Source organism: Lissotriton helveticus, chromosome 8 (assembly GCF_964261635.1).
Source record: "Lissotriton helveticus chromosome 8, aLisHel1.1, whole genome shotgun sequence".
In the NCBI taxonomy this organism is placed as follows: Eukaryota; Metazoa; Chordata; class Amphibia; order Caudata; family Salamandridae; genus Lissotriton; species Lissotriton helveticus.
Genome location: NC_136069.1, coordinates 227,288,108 through 227,311,895, shown reverse-complemented (window position 1 = coordinate 227,311,895; position 23,788 = coordinate 227,288,108). Strand labels below are relative to the sequence as shown.

General features: G+C 46.3%; 1 protein-coding gene across 1 annotated transcript in view; it reads left to right on the top strand.

Moving 5' to 3' along the window:
• MRE11 (MRE11 double strand break repair nuclease) overlaps positions 1-23,788 on the top strand; it is a 365,919-nt gene that overhangs the window by 100,903 nt on the left and 241,228 nt on the right. Inside the window, exon 9 of the mRNA XM_078656972.1 lies at positions 18,665-18,836. Coding sequence (XP_078513098.1) covers positions 18,665-18,836 — 172 coding nt within the window. The remainder of the gene's footprint in view (positions 1-18,664; positions 18,837-23,788) is intronic.

Sequence of the window (23,788 nt, the reverse complement as noted above, 5' to 3'; positions counted from 1 at the left end):
AGGGTCAGCTGGGTGGCGGGAGCGGGGCGGCGAATGGGCTGGCGGGGGGCGGGGCCGCAGGGAGGCAGCGGCGGGAAGAGACTGGGGCGGGCGGGCGGCTCACCGGCGGCTGGGTCGCCCGAGGCAGAAACAGAAGCCGGCAAAATCAGGAGCGTTGAGGCTACCTAGAGGTAGCTTGGCAGCAGGCAGCAGTGGAGCGTGGGGGCGACCTAGCCTGGAACAGGCTCAGCGGTCGCTTCCTCGCAGGTGAGCGCGGTCCCCTTAAGTAAGGAGCCGGGAGGGATGGTCAGCTGGGTGGCGGGAGCGGGGCGGCGAATGGGCTGGCGGGGGTCGGGGCCGCAGGGAAGCAGCGGCGGGAAGAGACTGGGGCAGGCGGGCGGCTTAGTGGCGGCTGGGTCGCCCGAGGCAGAAAAAGAAGGCGGCAAAATCAGGAGCGTGGAGGCTACCTAGAGGTAGCTTGGCAGCAGGCAGCAGTGGAGCGTGGGGGCGACCTAGCCTGGAACAGGCTCAGCGGTCGCTGAGCCTATCAGTGGCATTGCCTTTCCTTATGTGTGACATATTGCGTGATGCTTTATCGCAAGTTGCTGGAGGAGTGTAATTTTGATAATTTAATAACTAATAATTCAAAAATGTAACAATTTAATAAATAATGTTTTTTGCAAGGTGTGCGTCTTAAGAGAGACTTAAAATAGCTGTGACACTTGCAAAATGTGTAGAATGTTAGCCATTTGAAAATCTGCACTGACCATCGAGGTAGATTTGTCTTTGTGTCACATTGCCCCTCAGGGCCTGGCTTTAATAGCCCTCAGTACCCCAGCATAGGGTATCCTAAGTACAAAATCCTTAACTTATTCCCAAGAGCATGACTGTGCTTTTTTCAGGAATAGTTAAGGTATTTGCATAGAGCTATGGCGCATTTTCATTGTAAAATACCTTAACTAAAAAGTTTCAGTACTTTTGAGTTTTTTCTTTTCTGTTAAGTGTTGTAGCTTTCACCTTTTGCAACTTTTGACTTTCCCTGAAACCTTTTTTCGGGTAAACATATTTTTATTTACTTGTATTTAAGTAGCGCTTGGTGCAGCATGTTTTGCTTTCTGGTGGCACTATAAATGACAGGTGTTCCAGGTGGGCGACTCAGAGAGGCCCATTTTATCATAGCTGATGAGATGCTCTTGCTGGGATTTAAATCTGAGTTCTGGGGGTTATTCATAGATCTCTCCAGAAGGCAGATTACTGGCACATATGACCATCTATAAATACATGATGATCTTGTAAATTTAGCGTAATGTTCTATAAAGGATATTTTTCTTATAGTTTGCAGTTTAAGAATTGCCGGATAGCAGCAAGGAAATAATACAACTCCTACTAAGATATGTGTTTTTTGGTTTTAAATAACAGTTTCGTTTACTTTTCTTGGGAATGAAAAGCCATTTTCAGATTGCCATATAACTATTCTTGTGATGGGGACTTCTCCTGTTCTAGTGTGAATGCCACAGGATACACCTTCTGTTCAGTGGTGGATCTGTGTGATGATATCATCTTGCAGGCCTGCTGACATGACTCCTGTCTCCAAGCACATTAAGCAACCCATGTCATTGGTGGGTATCATGCAAGCGAATCGCATAGGCAGAGAGAGCTGTGCTGCAACCCGTGAGATGCATTACAGGAATAAACAGTGGCTGTCTCCTTCGGGATTGGCTCTAGAGTGAGTGAGGAGACCCCTTGTATTGCCTCCTTGATTCTTTCCAGAACTATGACGGTCATGCCGTGTGGTCATGGGATAACCATTTTTTCTTCATGTGTATCAATTGCCATTGTTGTCAGATATTGTGACTGCTGGGGGACTGGCTACATATGTTTATGATACATCATCTAGCCTTTAACTGGAGTATGGCTTGTACAATAGAGCAAGTGAACGATTAGGTTTAGAAGTAGATATTTCTGTGAACTTCCTGACAGCAAAACCATTTAATTTACCATTCTGAATGAAGGCACCCATACTGCCCTTGTGGCATCAGCTCACTGTTGTCTGACATTTGGCTGCGTTACTTATATTTACTAATATGAGCGATGTCTGACTGGGCCAGTGCAGCTTCTAAGGTGCATTATATGTATTTAAAACTGTGAAGATCAATATCTTGCTCTACAGTTTTATAACTAACCCAGTTGTGGAATGCTGGGAGACCGCCATTTTGACTCTTACCTGACGATTGACTGATTTTTCATGGGTATTAGTTGTTATCCTCCAGTGCCTGACTGTGATCCTGTCAGGCAAGGTAGGCCAATCCAACATTAGCAGTGGGTTCACTGAATATTTCAGGTTTTTGATCACCTAAAGTCCACATACAGAAAAGATTAACCCTGTGAGTCCCACTGACACTTTTATTTAGTTCAAATGCCTCAAACAACACTAAATGGATATACAACTAAACAAAAAGGGGTTAAATTTGAGTAAAGTTCTATGTTCTTTGAAAGGTTGGTGTAAATGTGTTCCTATGTTACTGCTGGGGCATAGATCAAGATTAGGACTTAAAGTGGCATATGTTCTGTTTGAATACTGCCCAATTAAAGGGAGCACCCCTCCTCCTGATCAAATAAAAGGACATTTTAAAGAATGAAACTTGAGGTGGACGAGCCAAGTTACTGCCAAATTTCCACCTGATACATCGGATAGTGACAAAATGATTAGCAAATCAAAAAATACTTACCCTATTGACTGATTATCTTAGCCTTGCCGTGTAGTCTTTATATCAGACTCTGCAGCGTACAGAGATATTTACATTTGAGTGTGTACATATCTATCACTCTTTCTTCACTGTATCTCTCTTTCAACAAAATTGAAGTTATCTTAACAAGCATGTACGCATTGAATGTTTTTTTTTTTAAGACGCAAGTTAGAGGACAAAGATATGGACCAAGTATAACGTCCTCAATTCTGCAGGGTCCCCAAAATGCTCATTTTTGAAGCAGGGAATAAGAATGTATTTGTATTTACTAGAGAGGAAACTAACTGAAAGAGACTGGGTGCATCCCTCCAGGAATACCAGTGGCTTGCTGTTTAATGGTGGAGTGTGAGACCTCTGACACTATGGGTCACCATTGGAGCTTTACCTGGTAAGGTTATCCCCTGGAGTAAACCAGACAATATGGCTTTTGATGGCTCCTGTGTGTTGAGTTGCAGCCTGGAATGGATATGGATAGGAAGTAAGGAGAGCTCTTCACAAGCATGGAGAGAATGACGTCTGCCTTCTCTTTTTTCCCCAATGGAAGTGACTCTTCAGATTATGCAGATGCTGAAGGAAGGTTTCTCTGTGGGGCTGCATTTACTCTATGGAAATACTGAAAACAGGGGGACATAATAGGTTTTGCAACCATAGATTCATAGAAACTAGTTTATGGAACAGCAGAACAATCCCGCTCCCCCCGCAAAAAGACTAATGTTTTAAGTTTTAATAATTTTCCTGTACATACCTCATTACTAGACGTATGTGAGTCGCCAGCACTTCTGATGGATTCATCTTCTTGCATATTCCTCACCTTATGAATACTCCTTCCAGGCTTTACACAGGTCCAGAAAACTATTTTCCCAGCAATGACTCTCCAGCACTGCTGAGTGGTGCCATACACTGCTTTCAGACGTGACATCACGGATATATTTATTGCTGACCTGTGCCCTGTCATCTGTGCTTCATTCATGCAAGTGAGGTCTCTCACTTTCAATAGTGAGTAAGTCAAATGTATTTTCAAAGGGCCTCAGGCTTCAAGAGTTGCAGACAGTGTGACAAGATGATGTCCCTTTTGGATCTGCAAGACAAGTCTATGTGGTGTTTGGTGTCAGGACCTGATGTAGCGGCCTTTAACTCTTGCTTCTCCGTGCAACCGAAAGTCATCAGAAAGCTTAAGGCCAAGTTATTTTTGGCCCAGATCTGCATGGAGACCTACAATCAGACTCCCTCTCATTTGGTTAGTCTCCTTCTAGGCAGCGATTTCCTAAAATGTGTTCCCATCAAAAGCATAAAAGGTGACATAGGAAGGAGAAATCCTCTTCTTCCTCAAGGAAACAATACTGTTCTGAGAACCATTCAAATTCTATTTCGTTTGCTGTTGCTGGAGTCTTTCTTGATGTCAGGAGAACTACTAGTGCCTAAGAAGGTAAGGTTTGAGTTCTGCAATCTATTATCTGCCACTGCACAGGTCGAGACCTTCTGGCTTGCTAGACAGGATCTTTCAGAGGGTCTCTTCAACTGTCTTATTACTCAACAAAGGAAGTCCATGCATGTGGGTTTGACTCTGGCAGCTCCGATGCCAACTTTCAGCACACCTTCACAGACTTCAGTGCCAGCGTCTAAGGTGAAGTCTAAATTAGTTAAGGCACTAATCCCTGTATGTTCAGTGCCTCCCTTGGTGGTGACCCTAAAGTCGGATGTCACACCACCGACAGCTGGCTCGTACTCCAGCCACTGAATCGATAGGTGGAAATATCCGTGTGGCAAGGGAAGTAGTCAGGGCTCACTTAAGTGATGAACCAGTATGTGAACCTATCTCCAGGACCCAAACGTTTTCCCATTAATAGGAAATCTTTGGCTCATATTCAGATGCTTTGTCTAGGCTGAGGGATATAGCTGGACGGAGGATGATGACTCCGAAGCTGATCGCCTCTTTACAATACTGATGCCATCCATTATTTGGATTTATTAGAGGGCAGTGAACAAGCTACTTATCCAGAATGGGGCATTTCCTACCCCTCTGGCCCTGTTTTGGATGAGATCTTATGTTTTACAACAGTTTTTTGGATGGTGGCGAAGGCTTTGAAACTGACTTGCCTTCTGCAAAAGTGAAATCAAACATTCTGATCGAAATGTTGTAACTCTCCACCGTTTCATCAGAACCCTTTTTATCAGGCTGTCTTAGACCCTATAATGGCTGCACTGGAGAAACCTTTTTTAGACTGTGTCAGGATGACCCACACTTTTTGTCCTTCAATTCATCACAGTAGAGTCTGGTGCTTCACACGTCATCCTTAAAGCAGAACCCAAACACTTATCGTACATTCCCTTCAGGACAGAGGGTCTTGGAAATGTCGCGTTTTGGGTTGCAAAGTTTTTACCCATAGCTGCCTGGATTTAGGCACAGCTAAATCCACCTGCCTTTATGGCAGCTATGCCCCTGCGTTATGGGAAATGGTCTGTCCGGGTACATGAAAAAGCAATTTTCGGACTTTGTGAGAGTTGGACTAGATGCAACTAAAACTAATACACTAATGTGGCTTTGACTTTGTTGGCACCTTCGCCCATTCGCTGGACGCTTCTGTCATGCTGTGGCATCACCCTTGCATACATTCCACTAGATTTTTGGGTATGTCTAGGCTACGCTTACGTACATGCTGTTTGATGGGAAACAACTATTTAGGGAGAAAGAATAGTAGAGAAAAGACCTGAGCCAAGGGCCTAGTCACCCTTGCACAACTTTTCGACCAACATTTCCAGAAGTTCTGATGTTAGTCTAGGGCTGTGCAGGCCCAACAACCTTCTCAGCTTCTTCAAATGCCTCAACAGATATATTGCTCCTTTTAGGACAGTGCTGGATCTAGAGGGTATCCACAATAGATCAAGTCTCCATCGTCGCCTGTGGCTCTGCTGCCTCTATACCCTTCTAACCCTCCTTTCAGGTCACTATCTTCTAGTGGATGAGGCTCTCTTATTTTGTTACCAATTGCAAGGCGATCACTAGGCACCACTAGGATGTCCAGAAGATCCACCGGAACTACACCCTTCTGTAGTCGGGGATCTCTGTGTATAGTCATAATCTAGTGAATAGTCCCGCCCATGTGCGAGGACCCCGGCAATCAAAAATAATCTCTTAAGTTGTCAGAAAATTGCAGAACTGCAAAGACACTTAAGAGAAAATTTAAAGACAAATAATGCAGCCTATATTCACAGGCTACACTGTCCAGTACTTCAACTAGAAAATTCCACCAAAAATCCACAAACAGCAAAGCCTGTCCAGATTTCCCTTGCTTCAACAGCAAACACCCTCAGAAATGATAGAGAGGAAGGCATGGACAGACAAGCCCCATAGGCTGCCATTATGTGGCTTAAATAGGATACTGTGCCTTTAAGAGAACTTTCCAGAACTTATCCCAGAATGCATAGCAGGTCCCTCTCACTTCCGGCTCCTGCTTACAGGACCCTGGTGCATTGAGCTCTCCCTTTTTCAAGGGTTTATTGGAGTTTTTGTACACTTTTTGGATTTAAAAGTGTTTTCAGTTGCTACTTGGTGTTTCCTTTCACTTCTGTGTGTTTGTTCAGGCTTTTTAGGGATCTAAAATGCCTGCTTTATTCGACAAGTGCCCAGCATGTGGAAGGAAGAAGGCCAAGACTGATCCACACGACGTCTGCATTCTTTGCCTCCCTGAAGAGCATGTCCCTGAAGATTGTGACATCTGCCAGACCTTTTCTACAAGGGCCCTGAGGGAAAGGCTGAGAATTAGGCTCCAAGGCCTGGAGAAGAGGCGACTGCAGGCTGCAGGTGGGTCTGGGCAGGCTGGGAAGGCTCCCTCTGCCCCTGCTGAGGCCTCCGTCGACGTCGATTGCATCGACGACGACGTCGAGAGGGATGACGACGGTGTGTTCCCCTTCTCCCCGGGGCTCCGGGTCGAGACAGCGTGGACGATCGACGTCGAGAGGTCTGGGTAGGCCGCCGTCGAGGTCACCGCAGACGGCGTCTTCGTCGTTGTCGGAGTCGAGGCATCGCCGTCGACGAAGGAGGCACCGGCGCTCGCCGTCGAAGTGACAACGCCGGTCGCCGTCAAGCAGATCGCCGTCGAGGGGATCCTCGACGTCGAGGACTGTGAGGAAACGGTCAACGAGGAGGAAGAGTCGACGCTCGCCGTCGAGGTCGGACCGTTCGTCGTCGAGGGGGCGACGGTCGTCGTCGAGGAAGAAGCACTCGACGTCGAGGAGACGGCGTTCGACGCCGGAGTCGAGGGGTCGCCGTTCCATGCCTGAAAAACGACGCTCGACGTCGAGCAGGAAGAGGTCAGCGTCCCCGAGGATCTCCGCCTCCCCTAATCGGCGCAGAAGGGATTCTGGCGCGAAAAGTCACGCTGGATCTGGGGAAGGACGTCGGAGGCGTCGCTCACGCTCTGGAGGGTCTGGGTCACAGGCTCCTCCCGCGAAGAAGTCACCGGGCTCGGTGTACTCGGTGGTATATACACCGCCGAGGCCTGCGACTCCTCCACCTCTACCGAAGGAGGCTCCTCCTGTTAATCCGCCGCTACCTCCACTTCCTCTGCTACCCCCTGCGGGGCAACCTCCGCCGCCGGTCCCACCTCATGGGCCCGCGCCTTTGCCGGAGAGGCCTCCTGTCTGGCCACCGAGGTCGGTGTCACTGCCTCTGCTTCCAACACCTCCTAAGGGGACACCTACTCCGAAGCCCCAAGATAGACCGCGGAAGTCGCCTCCACGGAAACCGATGGAGCGCCCACGTACTGGGAGGTCGCGATCCCGTTCCAGGAGAAGGGAACGTTCGCGCAACAGGTCTTCCACACGCTCTAGACGGCGACACAGGAGGCACAGGTCTCGTTCCCGGACCGGGTCGTCAGGGACTATTCCCCGACCTTGTCGGGTTCGCCAGAAACGAGGGTTTCACCGATTGATGATCTGGTGTCCTTCCAGGACGTACTGTTACGTGGTGCGGCGAAGTTGGGCATTACTTTGACGGTGCCCACTCCCAAGACATCAGTCATCTTCGAGACGCTACACTGGTGCCGGGGCTGGAAGAACCGGCCATGGATCTGTTTCTCACCCCAGCGGTGACTAAGGCGGCACCCTCGAGACTGCAGAAGAAGTACCGGGCTCCGTACTCGGACCCGGCCTTTCTAAGGGTGGAGCCCCCTCCAGATTCGGTGATTGTGACGGCGGCGCGCAAACAGCATGCCACCACGCCTTCCTCCACAGTTCCACCAGATAAGGAATCTAGGTGGTTGGATTCGTCGGGGAGAAGAGTTTGTGGGACTTCAGCGACCTCAATGAAGGCCGCTAGTGCCACTGCCTTGTTGGGTCGGTATGACAGAGCCCTCTGGGAATCCCTTCAACAGTTTGTGGAGCTCCTACCGCGGGACAAGCGGGAAGACTTCCAAGAGGTGCTGAACGAAGGGATGTTGGTGGCGAATCAAGTCATCAGTGCTGCAGCTGACTCTTCTCTGCTGGCGGCACATGGTTTCTGCCACGGAATTAACCAGCGAAGACATGCATGGCTCCGCCTTACGTCTCTGAAACCGGACGCTCAACAAAGGGTTGCCAATCTCCCATTCTCTGGCGAAACCCTGTTCGGAAAGCACGCTGATGATGAAATGGCCCGCATGAAGGCGGAGGCCGAAACGCTCACAGCGGTGGGTTTGGAGAAGCCCAAAGAGACCAAGAAGTCGTACCGTCCATTCCAACGTCGGTTCGGTGGTCAAGGCAGAGGACGTGGCCAGTCTTCTGGACAACAGCAGCAACAACAACAGCAGCAGTTCAGAAGACCGTTCCAGAAGCGCCAGAGAGGCAGAGGCGGCCAACAGTCGGCTCCAGCGACTAAAGGCCAGGCCGGGTCTAGGCCCTGAGCGCTTACTTCCCCTGCAACTGTTACCCGCTCCGGTGGGGGGAAGCATTCAGTCTTTTCTGGCAGAGTGGAGAAAAATTACTCAGGACAAGTGGGTGCTGAATATTGTTTACAATGGATACAGTCTTCGGTTCACCAGCCCGCCTCCATCAATTCCTCCGGTCAGCTCGCAGTATCAGCTGCGCGAGCTCCAGGCGGAGGCTGATATCCTGTTAAGGAAAAGGGCGATAGAAGACGTACCTCTGTCTCAAAGAGGAAGAGGTCTGTACTCACAGTTCTTCCTGGTTCGCAAAAAGGACAAGAACGAGTTCAGGCCCATTCTGGATTTGCGACAAGCAAACAAGTGGATTCGCAGAGAAAAGTTTTGCATGCTGTCGTTGCATCAGATTTATCCTCAGCTGCAACGGGGAGACTGGCTGTGTGCCATAGACCTCCAGGATGCTTACTTCCATGTGCCCATTGCACACAAACACAGGAAGTTCCTGCGGTTCCAAGTCGGCGCCAATCACTATCAATACACAGTACTGCCATTCGGACTGAAGTCTGCGCCGAGAACATTCTCAAAGTGCAGCACACCTACGGAAGAACAAGGTGTTTGTCTACCCGTACCTGGACGACTGGTTGATCAAGGCCTCCTCCTTCACGGAAGCGCAAGCACACTTCCAGAAGACGTGCGTTCTACTGAACAAGCTGGGGTTACACATCAACATGTCCAAGTCGGTACCGACTCCAGTCCAGTGCATTCAGTACTTGGGAGCCTACATCGATATGCTGTCAGCAAGCGTGTCTCCTTCGGAGGAGCGACGATTATCACTGCTTCGGAAGGCTCAGGCTCTTATGACCACTCCATCCACAACAGTGAGGACGGTGTCTTCTCTGCTGGGATCGATGGCCTCGTGTATCTTCCTAACGCCCCACGCACGGCTGCACATGAGACCGTTGCAAGAGTGCTTGGAGGATCAGTGGGATCAGAGGAGAGGATCTTGGGACGACAAGATACGTCTATCTCTGCATGCTCTTCAGTCTCTGAGGTGGTGGTGTTCAGCGGAGAATCTCCTCAGAGGGGCTCCCTTCCACAAGGACATTCCCACTCAGACTATCGTGACGGATGCTTCTCTCCAGGGATGGGGAGCGCACTCCGGAGACCTGCAGATTCAAGGGACGCGGTCCCTGACGGAGTCCACGTACCACATCAATTTCCTGGAACTCAGAGCTGTTCACTTGGCACTGAAGGCCTTTCACCCGTCCTTCCAGACCAACTCTCTACTTGTACAGACGGACAATACAACCACAATGTATTACCTCAACAAGCAGGGGGGCTCGAGATCACGCACCCTGTCGCAGGAGGCGCAGGCGATCTGGCACTAGCTTCTGGCTCGAGTACTGACGATAACGGCTACCCATCTGCCAGGTGTGCAGAATGTTCAGGCGGACGCACTGTGCAGACTGATTCAGGAAAACCACGAATGGGTCATAAACGACAAATTGCTAGGAGAAGTCTTCGCAAGGTGGAGGACTCCAGACGTAGATCTGTTCGCCACCGCCGAAAACAGCAAATGCCGAGACTTCGCCGCCAGGTACTACCAGCTGGGGACGCTGGGGAATGCGTTATGGATCAACTGGTCGAACAGCTTTCTGTACGCTTTTCCACCCATTCCCCTGATGCCGTCGGTTCTCATCAAGCTGTCCCAGTCCAGGGCGCGGATGATACTGATTGCCCCGGAATGGCCCAGCCAGTGGTGGTTCACGGATCTGCTTCACCGGTCTCTCCTTCCTCACATTCAGCTGCCGTGCAGGCCGGACCTTCTCACGAAGTTCGGGGGGCGGATGTTGCACCCCAACCTCTCGTCTTTGAGTTTGGCAGCATGGCTCCTGAGATAGTGCAATATGGTCATTTGAATCTCCCTGCAGATTGTATGGACATACTGAAGGAGTCTAAGAGACCTTCCACTAGGACTTCTTATGCGTACAAGTGGAAGAGATTTTGTATCTGGTGCAAGTCCAAGAACTATGATCCGACGACGTGTAAGGAAGATGTCGTCCTTCCTTACCTTCTACAGTTGGCGCAGTCTGGCCTTAATGTCCATTCTATTAAGGTTCATCTTGCTGCTTTGACTGCCTACAGGAAATGTCCTTCGCAGACTTCCTTCTTCCAGATCCCTGTGATCAAAGATTTTTTGGAAGGCCTGAAGAAAGTGTTCCCTCCTGTTAGGCTTCCTTCGCCTTCATGGGAATTGAATGTGGTGCTGTCCAGATTGATGAAGGAGCCTTTTGAACCTATTCATAAGGCTTCGTTGCAGCACCTGTCCTGGAAGGCGGTGTTCCTCGTGGCCATTACATCGGCCCGCAGGGTGAGTGAAATTCAGGCGTTGTGTTGCCAAGAACCTTATACTGTATTTCATGCTGCTAAGGTTGTTATGCGTACTCACCCTAAATTTCTTCCCAAGGTTATTTCTGATTTTCATGTCAACCAGACCATAACTTTGCCTACGTTTTTTCAGAATCCTTCATCTCCAGCGGAAAGGTCGTTACATTCCCTGGATGTTAGGAGGGTATTGAAATTTTATCTGGATAAGACCAAAGATATTCGTAGGTCTGACCAATTGTTTATCAATTATGGATCTGTCAGGATGGGTCTTGCGACCTCTAAGCAGTCTATCTCTAGGTGGATTGTGTCCTGCATACAGTTATGTTACCAAAAGGCTAATAAGACCTTAGGAGGTAAGCCTAAGGCTCATTCCACCAGGGGCAAAGCTGCCACGACAGCCTTGCTCCGTAATGTTCCGATTGCAGAAATCTGCAAGGCGGCCACTTGGAAGTCGGTTCATACCTTTGCTAAGCATTACTGCCTGGACACTGATGCCAGGGCAGACGCTCAGGTTGGGCAGGCTTCGCTGCGAAATCTGTTCGCACAATAGTGGTGTTAATTCTCTTTTCTCCACCGCCGCTTTGGTGTCGGGATGGGCTTGCCATTCTATTCACTAGATTATGACTTTACACAGAGATCCCCTACTACAGAAGGAGTAGTTTCTGTCCTGTAACTCCAGTTCTGTAGTAGGGGTATCTCTGTTATAGTCATAAGCGCCCTCCCGCCTCCCCGGTGGAGAGAGATGTTCATTTAAGGAATGCGACAGGTCTGGCGTGTTACGCCTTCAAAAAGAACTGAAAGTGAGAGGGACCTGCTATGCATTCTGGGATACTGGGAAAAGTTCTGGAAAGTTCTCTTAAAGGCACAGTATCCTATTTAAGCCACATAATGGCAGCCTATGGGGCTTGTCTGTCCATACCTTCCTCTCTATCATTTCTGAGGGTGTTTGCTGTTGAAGCAAGGGAAATCTGGACAGGCTTTGCTGTTTGTGGATTTTTGGTGGAATTTTCTAGTTGAAGTACTGGACAGTGTAGCCTGTGAATATAGGCTGCATTATTTGTCTTTAAATTTTCTCTTAAGTGTCTTTGCAGTTCTGCAATTTTCTGACAATTTAAGAGATTATTTTTGATTGCCGGGGTCCTCGCACATGGGCGGGACTATTCACTAGATTATGACTATAACAGAGATACCCCTACTACAGAACTGGAGTTACAGGACAGAAACTACTCCTTCCCATCCTCGTCTCCCATCTCACCATCCCTCTTCCTTCAGAGTGTGTCACTGCCTCAGCTATAGTCTTGGAGGCAGAGGTACCCTGCTTTACTGGGCAAAGGGGTCATAGAGGTAGCACCACTGAAATGGCTGGCTGGTGAATGCAGAGTTTCTGACACCGGCTCAGGAGCATCCCCAGTGAATGAGGACTGTTCTTGACTACATGGGCTTTACCATCACGTCCAAAAGTCCCACTTTACTTCCACAAAAAGGCTACGTTTCATTGGAGCAGTGATTTACACATAGGCCGTGAAGACCTTCTCACCTCCCCAGAGGATTGTAGATATTTAGACAATGACTCTGATGTCTGTGACTAAAGCTCTGTTCCTGGTCCTACAAGTATTGGGCCTCCATCCTGTTGGTGACTCTTGCCAGATGGCGGACCCTTCATTCGGGTTTGAGGTGCAGCGGTTGCAGCTTCATAGGAGCCTCTCAACTGAGGTACATATCTTTTGGTCAGTTCAAGCTGGGCTGTCTGACCTACAGAGTTCTGCACCTCAACTCCCTGCCCTATTTCGCCTCCCTGATGAAACAGTTGGTTGGGTCCAGAGCATCAAAAAGCAAAAATAATCTGCTGCTCCTGCCACCCTCCTTCAAATCTACTCATGCTCAGCATCATTCTTTCTCTTTTGCTGCCTCTCTGTTGTGGAACTTATTACCAGCGAACCACCCTGATGTCCTTTCACAAACACTTGAAAACGTATCTCTTCTGACTATTTGTTTGACTAAGGAAATCTGCGATCTGTTGTACCAGCCCCTCCCTTTTTATACTTTGTTATAGTTCTTTCTGTAACTGTTGATTAACTCTGTTGCAATGTTACTGGTGTCTTTTTCTAGGTTGTGTTCATTGTAGACTGTGCATCATTGATGTTCTACGTAGAGTGCTCCCATGCCTTTCGGTATATAGGGATATATGAAGCAGTAAAAATAAATAAATATATAGTGTATGAAGATTCGTTCCGATGGATGGACACCTCCGACCTCCTGAGCAGGTGCCCTTTCAACCCCTACAAACTCAAACTGTTATGGTCACGGATGCTTGTTGCTGTGCCTGGGTGCTCATCTAGGCAACAATACGGCATATGACCTCTTTTCTGTGTTGAAGGAGCACCTGCAAATACATTTGTTTGAGGTGCAGGAGGTATATTTTGTCCTGAAGTCCTTCCAGGGGAAACCTCCAAATTTCATTGGACAACAGCCCTACCATTCATTATATCAGAAATACGGGCCAGGTAGTGTTGTGGGCTCTATATTTGGAGGTGGTTCGCCTATGGAGGTGGGCGTACCAATGGGAAATCTTTGTAGTGGCAACCCACCCGGCATAAGCCTTCATTGTCAGGCTGAATTCCGTAAGTCACCTCTTGCTGGAGGATCTTGAGGTGACTTTCTCAAAATAAGGGTTTCTGTTCGTGAATCTCTGGCGTCGCCTAGAACAAGATGTGTAGTCAGCTTTGTGCCATACACTTCCCATTGGATGGTTCTCAGGAGATGTCCTCTGGTTGAACTTTTCTCTGAGGAAGCGGTGTGGATTTCCACAGATCTGCACATGTGCATAGGACTTGGGTAGTGCAGGAGGATCAGGTGCAGCTGATTCTAATTACTCCAGAGTAGGTGAGAGGGATTAGCTTGCTGATCTGTTGAGCCTATACTATGCCACCTCTTCCCTTCCTGCCCAGAGGAGAATCTGCTCTTGCAGTAGTATGGTCAGGTCCTACAATCCCATCGCCTGAGGCTGCAACTGCACTTGTGGCTATTGAGCGGTGCCATCTTGAATCCTTTGGCCTTTCTGATGAAGTCACTGATGTCATCAAGGCAGCCTGGAAGCTTATCACCAAATACGTCTAAACTGGCAACTGGAACACATTTTGTAGTAATGTGAGTTGGAAAGTATCAATACTTTTAAATCTCACCTGTCTTACATTTGAGGTTTGCATTGTCTGTTGCACAGCAGGGTCTAGTGGTGGCTACAGGTAAAGGCTACATAGCCTCCCTGTCTTCTTGTATGTGCCTTCATGGTTAACCTTCACTGTTTATGCGTCCACTGGTGGTGCAATTTCTGAAAGTTTTGCTTTGCTTCTTCCCTTACACTCCTTTGGAATTTGAACCTAGTTTTGACTTCCTTCACTTAACCTGCCCCAATCAAAAAATGTTCTCAATCAGCTTTGCAACAAAATGCACTGACCACTGAACATAGACTAAGGACCGTCAGTGACAGGATCGTATCAGATAGAGAAGGTGAATTGACCTTCATTGGCCCAACAGGAGCTAGTCGTATCTACTATATCCTAGTAGATCTCAGGTTGTGGTCCTACATTAGTTGATATAACTGTAATTAAGAACAGTGACAGTGACCACAGCCCACATAGTCTGGAGCTAGTCTGACCATGGGAGGGAAAAGATAGTGCCCCAAGGAGAAACCTGATCACAAAAGAAGTGTACCCACAAACGATAAACATCTTCTTAACCTTTTCGGTGCGACCGCGTTTCCCCCTCCGGTGCTGGGCCGTAATAGAAACGGGCGTGGTCATGACGGAACGGTTCCGTCATGAGCACAGCTCAACCGACACTCATGACGGAACCGCTCCGTCATGAGCACCGAAGGGGTTAAATGGCCCATGGACCAGGGGATGAAACTAAACTCAATAAAATTAAGCAGGTTTTATTTGCCCGGCTGACAGAGATCAAATCCTATGCTGGTCACGGGAAACGAGCAAGATGCTAGTGAGTTACACGCAAAATTCTTTGACCAGTTTACTGCATATTTTGTTGCTAATCTTAAACATATAAATTATAGTGTTGGAGAATTAACTACGTTGAACTCATGGTTCACAAGTGAGTGTAGATCTTTAAAGCATCAACTGGTTAGAGCTACAAACTAGCTATAAAGAAGGCCTAAAGGAATTGGGACGAGGAAAAGTGAAAGCAAATTGGGGAGGGGTCCTCCCTGAAAGATTTCAGGAAATTCTGGATTCTTGTAGGGAGGGGTATTTTGGGAAATCAACCTGTCCTAGCTCATAATATTACAGCTGGGATTGGCAGAAGCACTTTGGTGCCCTTTACTACACTACTACTAAATATACTGAATGGATGCCCCTGTTAGATTTACCCCCAAACCCAGCGTGTCATTTTCAACAAGGAGGAAATAGACACTTCAATTGATTCCAAGCTTTGGTTGGTGTTGAGAGACATGGGGATGCCTCTGGAGATCCTGGCATTAGCTGTTCGCCTTCATGATGACAACTATGCCAGTGTGTGCTGGGGTAATCAGGGCCAGGTCACCGACCCCATGAATGTCAACAGGGGGGGCCGGCAAGGTTGTGTCTTGGCCCCCACATTGTTTTCCCTCTATATTAACCAAGTGGTGGACTCTTTAGCCAGAATTCCTGCTGATGCGCCCTCTTTAGGGAATATGAAGATTTCCAACTTTCTCTTTGCTCTTTGCTTTGTTTATTAGCTCTAGGCGCTAATAAACCAATTCAAGGCTTCCTGCGATGAGAGGAGTCTAGAAATAAACACCACTAAGATAAAACTCATGACACTAAACCTGCGTAAATCCTTTAAAGGATTTTTAACCCTAAACAACTCGCTTAGAGCGGTGGTGCAGCTTTGAATAATTGGGCGTAAGATTGGCTGAAGATTTGACTTGGGAGCAACATCTAATAAAGACCAATCTAAAATTCAAACAGATAGTTGGAGCCCTGAGAAAGGAACACTGTTGCTCATATAGCACACCGGTTGCCCCTGGTCTAGAGATCTATAAAAACAAGGCAGTAAGCAGTACCCTTTTGGTGCTGTTCTGTGAGGCTTTGAAAAAGTGGATGATCTCACAGTTACTGAGCATATGTTCCTTAGGAATGTAGTTTCCATTCCACCCAGTACTCCACTACTCCCCCTTAAACTAGATACGGGGTTTAAATCCTTGAAAAACCTAGCAAAATTAAATCCTCTTCTTTCTTGCCACAGATTGATTTCGACCCCCAAATTGTCCTCGTATGCCATAGCCTTTGAAGACGTTAAATGTACTGTAGTTACATTTAAGTAGATAGACTAGATAAGAAACAAAAATATTCAACTTTGGGATAAAGGGGGGCTGCACCAATTGCCTGGAAATCCCCCACAAAAAAATCATTTAAAATTTATGTATTGAGATTGGGTATTTGAGAACGAAACCAGGAATAGCAAGTTAGGAAGATTAACAGGGGAAATCCTAGATTTTAAACTACCGCATTCTCTGAAGGGCTTCGTTGATCTTATTCAAGTGCTGTCAGACAGAAAGTTATATATTCAATTTAGATATGGTACGATCCCTTTGAATGCATTCACGAATTCGTGGATACGTAATACTGTTAGCAATAAGGGTTGTTCTTGCTGTTCTGCCCTAACAGAAACTATAGGCCACGTTTTGTTTGGCTGCCCAGCATATTCAGTCCCTAGATGCAGATGGCTCACTTCTATATGCAAACGGCTAGGAACCAGAGATCATAGTGTGGCATTATGCATTTTAAGATCTGATGCACGACCCCTGTTTGCCTGTGTAATTGCTAAATTCTTGGGTCATATGTGGGTAATCAGAAGGAAAGTACAATCTGAGTCTGCTATTCCATCGATTTGCCCTAATGTGATTCCCCGAACTTTGGCCAGTGAATACCAATCTAAACTTCCCTTGTAAAGCAGACAATGTATAGCTCTTAAATAGCAGAAGGTTTGGGGTTCATTGTTTTCACTGTTTTGCAATACTTTACTCCTTTTATCTAAATGATCGTTTTAATTGGTATAGATTTTACCTATTGCATTTTATCTGTAAATCATGAAAAAATTTTAATGTATGGTTTTAATGAATTCAATTAATTGTGTATACATCATCCCCATTAATTTATTTATATACATTTTGCACTTTAAAGGTCTGTTGACCGAAAATAAAGTTTATTACTGACTTCTTTGATGACATCTCCATTCTAGCTGATGTACAGTTGCCCAGGATGCTTCTATAGCTAAACGCAGTTCTGTTGGTGGTACTACTTTTGCTTGCAGGGCCGGAGCACTGCAGGCCCTTTCGGTTTGCCCACCCTTAACAGTTTTCTGCCCATATAAATTGGTTCTCCACAGTTTCCCATCCTTCTTATGTATGATGGGTCCCGGGTCCATTTGTGATGTGCGGCTCTGGGACAGTTTTTTTCTTTGAATTCTGGGACTTGTAGTCTTGCGTATTCCATTATAAAACAGAACTACATGTCCCAGAGTTTAATGCAAACAACCTGGACTTAAGCAACACTTGGCAGCTGTGGTGCTTCCCACCTTCATTTGGCCCAGTCTATTACTGATCCCATTTTCTACCCTTCTCTACTTCCAACCCTGAGGAGGAACACTTGTGTAGACTGGACCCCAGGTGTGCTGTGTCCTACTAGATTATCTGCTCTCAGCTGGGCAGACTGGACAATCTGCAATTTGTGGGATTCCCTTGAGCCAAGAAGGGCAATGACTAAACATTCCATTTGACGTTGGGCTATCTGTATCAAACTCTGCTATTCCTTAGCTAAGTAAGATCCTCCGAAAGGCATTTGTTCTCATTGCACCAGATCCATTACTGTTGCACAGCTCTTTCCAGAGGCATCGCAGCTGCTGACATCTGTTGTGCAACCACATGTTCATCTTGCATACTTTTGCAAATCATTACTAACTCACGTCCCAGACATGTAAAGATGGGAACTTCCCCAGAGCTGTGTTGCATGATTTCCTTTTTCAGTCTGGCCTTCCAGAGAAGTACTGCTTTGGGATTCATTCACAAGGTGAGGAATCTGGAGGAACATGACTCCAGCAGAAGAAGAATGTTCTTACCTGTGGTAAGAATATTGTTGTGGGATACCTAATCTTCCCACAGATTCCTCACCACCCTCGCTCCTCCCTGATGAGAAAGTACTACTTGTAAGATACCAGGGTATGCAAACATGTTGTGTACTTTATGTATTATTGTTGTGGCTCTCTCGGTTCCTCTCTAAATCAGCTTGCCGTATGGTGCCTAATGTTCTCCGTTGATGTCACAAACGGGAACGAAGTTGCAGGTGGAATAATGTGGTGCTACCTTGTAGAGCGAGAGAGTTATTGATGGGGAAAAAGTTTTTTCCAGACCAGTGTAAAGACTAAAAGGAGTATTCAGAGGGTATGAAATCTGTGGGAGGATTATGTATCCACCAGAAATCTTGTTACTCAAGGTCAATAACCTTTTGTATGGCTCTCTACTAAGATCACAACTGGTGTTATGAAAAAAAAATCATCTGAATTTTTTTTAGATGTTAGCACAATATTTTCAAGGTTAGTTATAATCCCAGATGTAAAAACACTGAAATTCCACAGTTATGGTACGCTAATCTATCGTAGCTGATCCCCAAATGCCTTGGTTAATGTTCATCTTATCCATTTCAGGCATATTGGTTTGCTGCGCATTAATGGAAAGAAAATGAACATGCAGAAGATCCCTTTAGAGACTGTGAGGCAGTTCTACATTGATGACCTTGTGCTCACTGATCACCCAGACCTGTTCAATGCAGACAATCCCAAAGCCACCCAAGCCATTGAAGCATTCTGCGTAGAAAAGGTCAGTGAAGATGGATTACCTTTTGTTTGTTAAAATGCAAATTGTGATTAAGTAAGGGTGGCCACAGCATTAACGGGCCTTAGTAAATACTTCTGGCTCCTTGATGATGGATACATGTTGTGACTTTGTTGAATGAATGGATACATTTCTAACTTTACATACTATACTTTACCAAGTAAACTCTTTAGTTACTAAACTTGACCCAACAATTTCATTCTGTACTCGTACATCTTCAGCTACCTAATCCCTTCTTCATATGTGTGGAACTCCTTTGACTTTTAATTAAGGAACTGGATAACCTACCATAGAAGTGTAAGAAAAGCCAATCACAGGTACTTGCCTTCACATATCAATAGATTTTATTCCGCTCAGGGTCAGATGGAAAGCCTTGAATGTCAAGCAGCCTCTAACGCCAGACTAGACTTCCTAAACATTGCCAAGTCAGTGTCCAGTTATCTAGGCCTCGCAACACTCGCCACTGTCACCAGTCGCACTCAGCATGCATTAGTTCGCTCACATGCACCACTTACTCAACTATGACCTCAGCGGCAGATCATACACGGATGATAGACAAAATTCCCTAGTTTTTCCCAGCTATATGGTCAAGGTCAGACATGTATCCAAAGCTTTGAAGTCCTCAATTCACAGAAAAGGTAGATTTTAGCTACAACACACGTAGTAATTTCAAAAGCAATCTTTTTAGCAGTTGTCTTGGTATCTAAGGGATCTATACGATTCTAGGTGCTTGTAGCAAGACTTATCTGGGCACTACAACCGGACAGCTTAAACTAAGAATACTGGCTCCATAGTAGAGAAACAAGGATGTCACTTATATCTTGGCAACACATATTCGCCCTCAAGTTGAAATATTGGGTAATTTTGAATTCGAAGGAGGCGACCAAGACATCAGGTTTAGACAAATGGAAGTAAGATCGATTTGAAGCTTACAAGCAGTAGAATGAAGGCTCCTTATGGACCATAAAGTACAGTATTTCCTACAAACATCAGCATGATCCCTTTATTTTTGGGCCTTTTGTTATACATATCAGTGCATTTTCTGATTTTATAGTGTGTTGGTCATTAATTCTTGAATAGCTTTTGAGGCTTACATTTGCGATTTGCTTTCATTTTTGATCCCCAAGCCACACTTTTTCAAGATGACTCTGGGTCTCCCATGATTTTGGAATTGTTATGTCACTTGCCATTTTCCGGATATGATCTTTTCTAAAATAGCGTTATTTTACATGCAGTCATTCCACCACGTCATGCCTTCTTCTGTCTGGGATAACATTTTCATTGAAGCAGGTTATTTTTTACCACCTTCTGGCGTTCACATTTGGTTCCAAATTTATTATTGTGGTGCCTAAGCCGTTTGTCCGTAATTGCTAAACGTAAGCCTCAAAGTGGTACCTGTATTTTGTGTGGAATATGCTGTTACACGTTAAGATGCGAGTGAGAATTGTGTAATGACTATGGCCCTGAGTGATATGATATGATATGATAGAGGGGATTTGTAGAGCGCACGTTCACCCGCGGTTTCTTGGCGCTAAGTGGAGTGGCTGAGGGGCCCAGCAGTGTGTTAGAATTAGTTGTAGGCTAGGGAGAAAAGCCAGGTCTTGAGTGACTTCCTGAACTGGGCATAGGAGGGGAGAAGGCGGAGTTCTGGGGGGAGGGAATTCCAGAAGAGTGGGGCTTGCGAAGAAAATCTCAGGCCACCATGCCTCTTGCGTCTGAAGGAGCAGGGGGACAGGAGATTAGAGCAGGAGGAGCGTAGGACGCGGGAAGGGACATAACAGTGTATTCGGGACGCAGTGAAGGAGGGTCCCTGGGAAGAGAGGGCTTTGTGGATCAGGCAGCCCAATTTAAAAAGGCTTTGCAGGGCCACAGGGAGCCAATGGAGGCTCCTAAGTAGGGGTTTAGTGTGGCTGAACTTGGTCTGGCCATAAATAAGCCTGGCTGGTTGGTTCTGGACGAGTTGGAGTCGGTGAGATCGATACGCGGGTATACCGGCATACAAAGAATTCGCATAGTCATTGCGGGACATGACTAGTCCCAGGGTGACCTGAACAAGAGCTTCATGTGACAACAGTCTGCTAATTTTCCTAATTCGGCACAGATGGAAAAAGCAGACAGAGACCACTGAAATGATCTGGGCTCTCATAGAGAGGTCATTGCTGATGGTTATGCCTAGGCTCTTGACCGAGTTAACAGGGTAAGGAGGGGAGCCAAGGGAGAGGGGCCAGAGTGGGTTTATGTTTTCTGACCTCTGCGCAAACTCATGTTTCGCAGGGGTTGGGATTACGAGTTGGATGTTATTTAATGCACCCAGTAATCACTTGGGGCTAGATGTACAAAGCATTTTCCTGGTCGTAAACTTCCTGATTCTCAGAATCGTGCTGTTTGCGACCAGAATATTGATTTTTTTAAAGTACAAAATACTAAATGTGATTTGGTAACTTGTTACCGAATTGCATTTTTTATTTGCGTTTTGGTATTTAGAGGGGGTGTGTTTAGGGTGTCTCTTCCAAATGATGAATCGGTACTGTATGTCTTACTGTTTTGCGACCGAATTCCAAGCGCAAAACAGTAATAGCTTACCATCAGTAATAGCTTACCATTTACAAAGGGGAAGGTGGTCCCTAAAGGACCTCTTTCCCTGTGACAATGTAAATAATATTATTAAGAGCAGGCAGAGGTCCCACGGACCACTGCCTAATCTTAAAAAATGAAACTTCAAGGTTTCACTTTTTTCTTTTTTAATTCATCCCGTTTTCTTTTGAGGAAATAAATATATTGCTTTATAAATTGCAGTCACAGGCATGGTGATCTGCTGACCTCAGCAGGCCACTATCCCTGACATAGCTGTGAAACCTTATGGGTCGCAAACTGTGACCTACCTCATTATTAAAACTGTGACCTACCTCATTAATATTCATGAGGTAGGTCGATTTGCGACCCACAATGAACCCCTAAATGAAACTCAATTAGTTTTGTACATTAGTAATACCGATTTCCTAATTATGATTCGGAGAGAATCGCAGTTAGGAAATCGGTATTCCTAATGTTTGTACATCTTGCCCTTGGTGTGTTAACTATATCAAATCTTGTTAACATTTGGCTGGTCAAACTTGATGGAATATAACACAGGAAAAATATACCGCATTTACTGTACCGGGCAGATATTGGTGTTGTATTCACCAAAACCTGCATCCTATTCCTGAAAAACTCATGGTAGGTCTTATTTATTGCCCGATAAGTAACGAAACCTGCATTATAACTATTTACGAGGTGCGATAAATAGCACCTTCAAACTCAAAATATCTTTTCTAAATTTGTCTTTTATTCAAAATCTCACAGATGTTACATTACATGACATACATTACATTACATCTCCTTGTGTTTGCTTTGTTCGCCCTAAGTTGGCAGGGTATGCCCAGACGTGGGTCCCTTGCTCACTTTGCCACTGGATTCAAGCTAGCCTGGCTGATGAAGGGTGTTACCCATAATCACGTTCCAGGATGCTTGTTTCCGGTTCAGGGAAGACCTGGCCTGGTAGTTCAGGCTGGACTGTTCCCATGAGGCACATTGTCAAGATTGATTTGCATGTAGCTGGGTCGGAACTGAGGTGGCGAAGTGAGCTAAAGAATGATGATGGATTCAACCCACATCTGTGACGGGTGGGGGAGTGTCAGAAAAGTTTCAGCGTTCCGTCCATCATCTCCTTGTGTTTGCTACATTACATGTTGTCATGTTAGGTCATGAAGCAATGAAAAATAAAATCACAGATTACCTTACACATCAGGTAAGTAGTACAGGATATCACCATGGCCTCAATGTTCGCCCAAGTGCTCAGCTCACAAGTGTCAATGCGGGGCATACATCGTTATGCATGTCACTTAGGACAGCTCCCTGGACATTGATGATACGCAATAACAAAATAAACGAATAACAGAAATTTTAAAGTAAACAGGCATCTGAATTTTTATAACCTATGGAATTATCATAGAAGTGTTGAAATATGAGTTACTCTGTTTATGAACACAAATATTTTTCTCAGTTGACAATAAAATCAAATGGGGGGAACTGATTGCTGCTGCCTGCACATGGCTGAGGGAATTACCATCTGCTGCCTGCACTCGCCGCGGGGGGACTTCATCGCCCAGAACCCTTTGTTGAAGGGAAGGAGCCGCCAGGCACATAAACGCGCGCACCGCCACCCGGGACGCCGGAACTGATTGCTGCTGCCTGGTCACAGCTGCGGGAATTACCATCTGCTGCCTGCACTCGCCGCGGGGGGACTTAATCGCCCAGAGCCCTTTGTTGAAGGGGAGGTGCCGCCAGGTGCATAAACGCGTGCACCGCCACCCGCGACGCGGGAACTGTTTGCTGCTGCCTGCACACGGCTGCGGGAATTACCATCTGCTGCCTGCACTCGCCGCGGGGGGACTTAATCGGCCAGAACCCTTTGTTGAAAGGGAGGAGCCAAGGGCGGGCCCGTCCTTGCCCGTCAAAGTCCGGACAAGGCTGGGCTGGGCTGGGCCACCCCCCTGTTATTTGGAATAGTAGAGCAGCTTGATACTTTTGTTACACTGGTAAGACTTTGTGATTGTAAAGAATTGTTGCCGCCAAAGGACCTTATCACTGTATTAACTACAATCAAAAACATCTTTTTTATGAGATGTTACTTACGGACTCTCTTCCTCTTCTACACTTTTCTAGAGTATTTTCGCAAAATTTCTGTGCTCCCTGCTGACCTAATGAGCATAAGCTTTCCTTTTTTATGTGATGTTTGATATTGCTTATGGTAAATAGTGTTATATAGTAGCTTGTGCACAGAAATCAGTGTTACCACAAAAAATACTTGTTGCTTATTATTGCTTAAGGAAGTATATTGCCATCTTGACATACTTTTTCTCAAAGTATATTTGTCTTAAAAGCTCCCGTAGTCAATA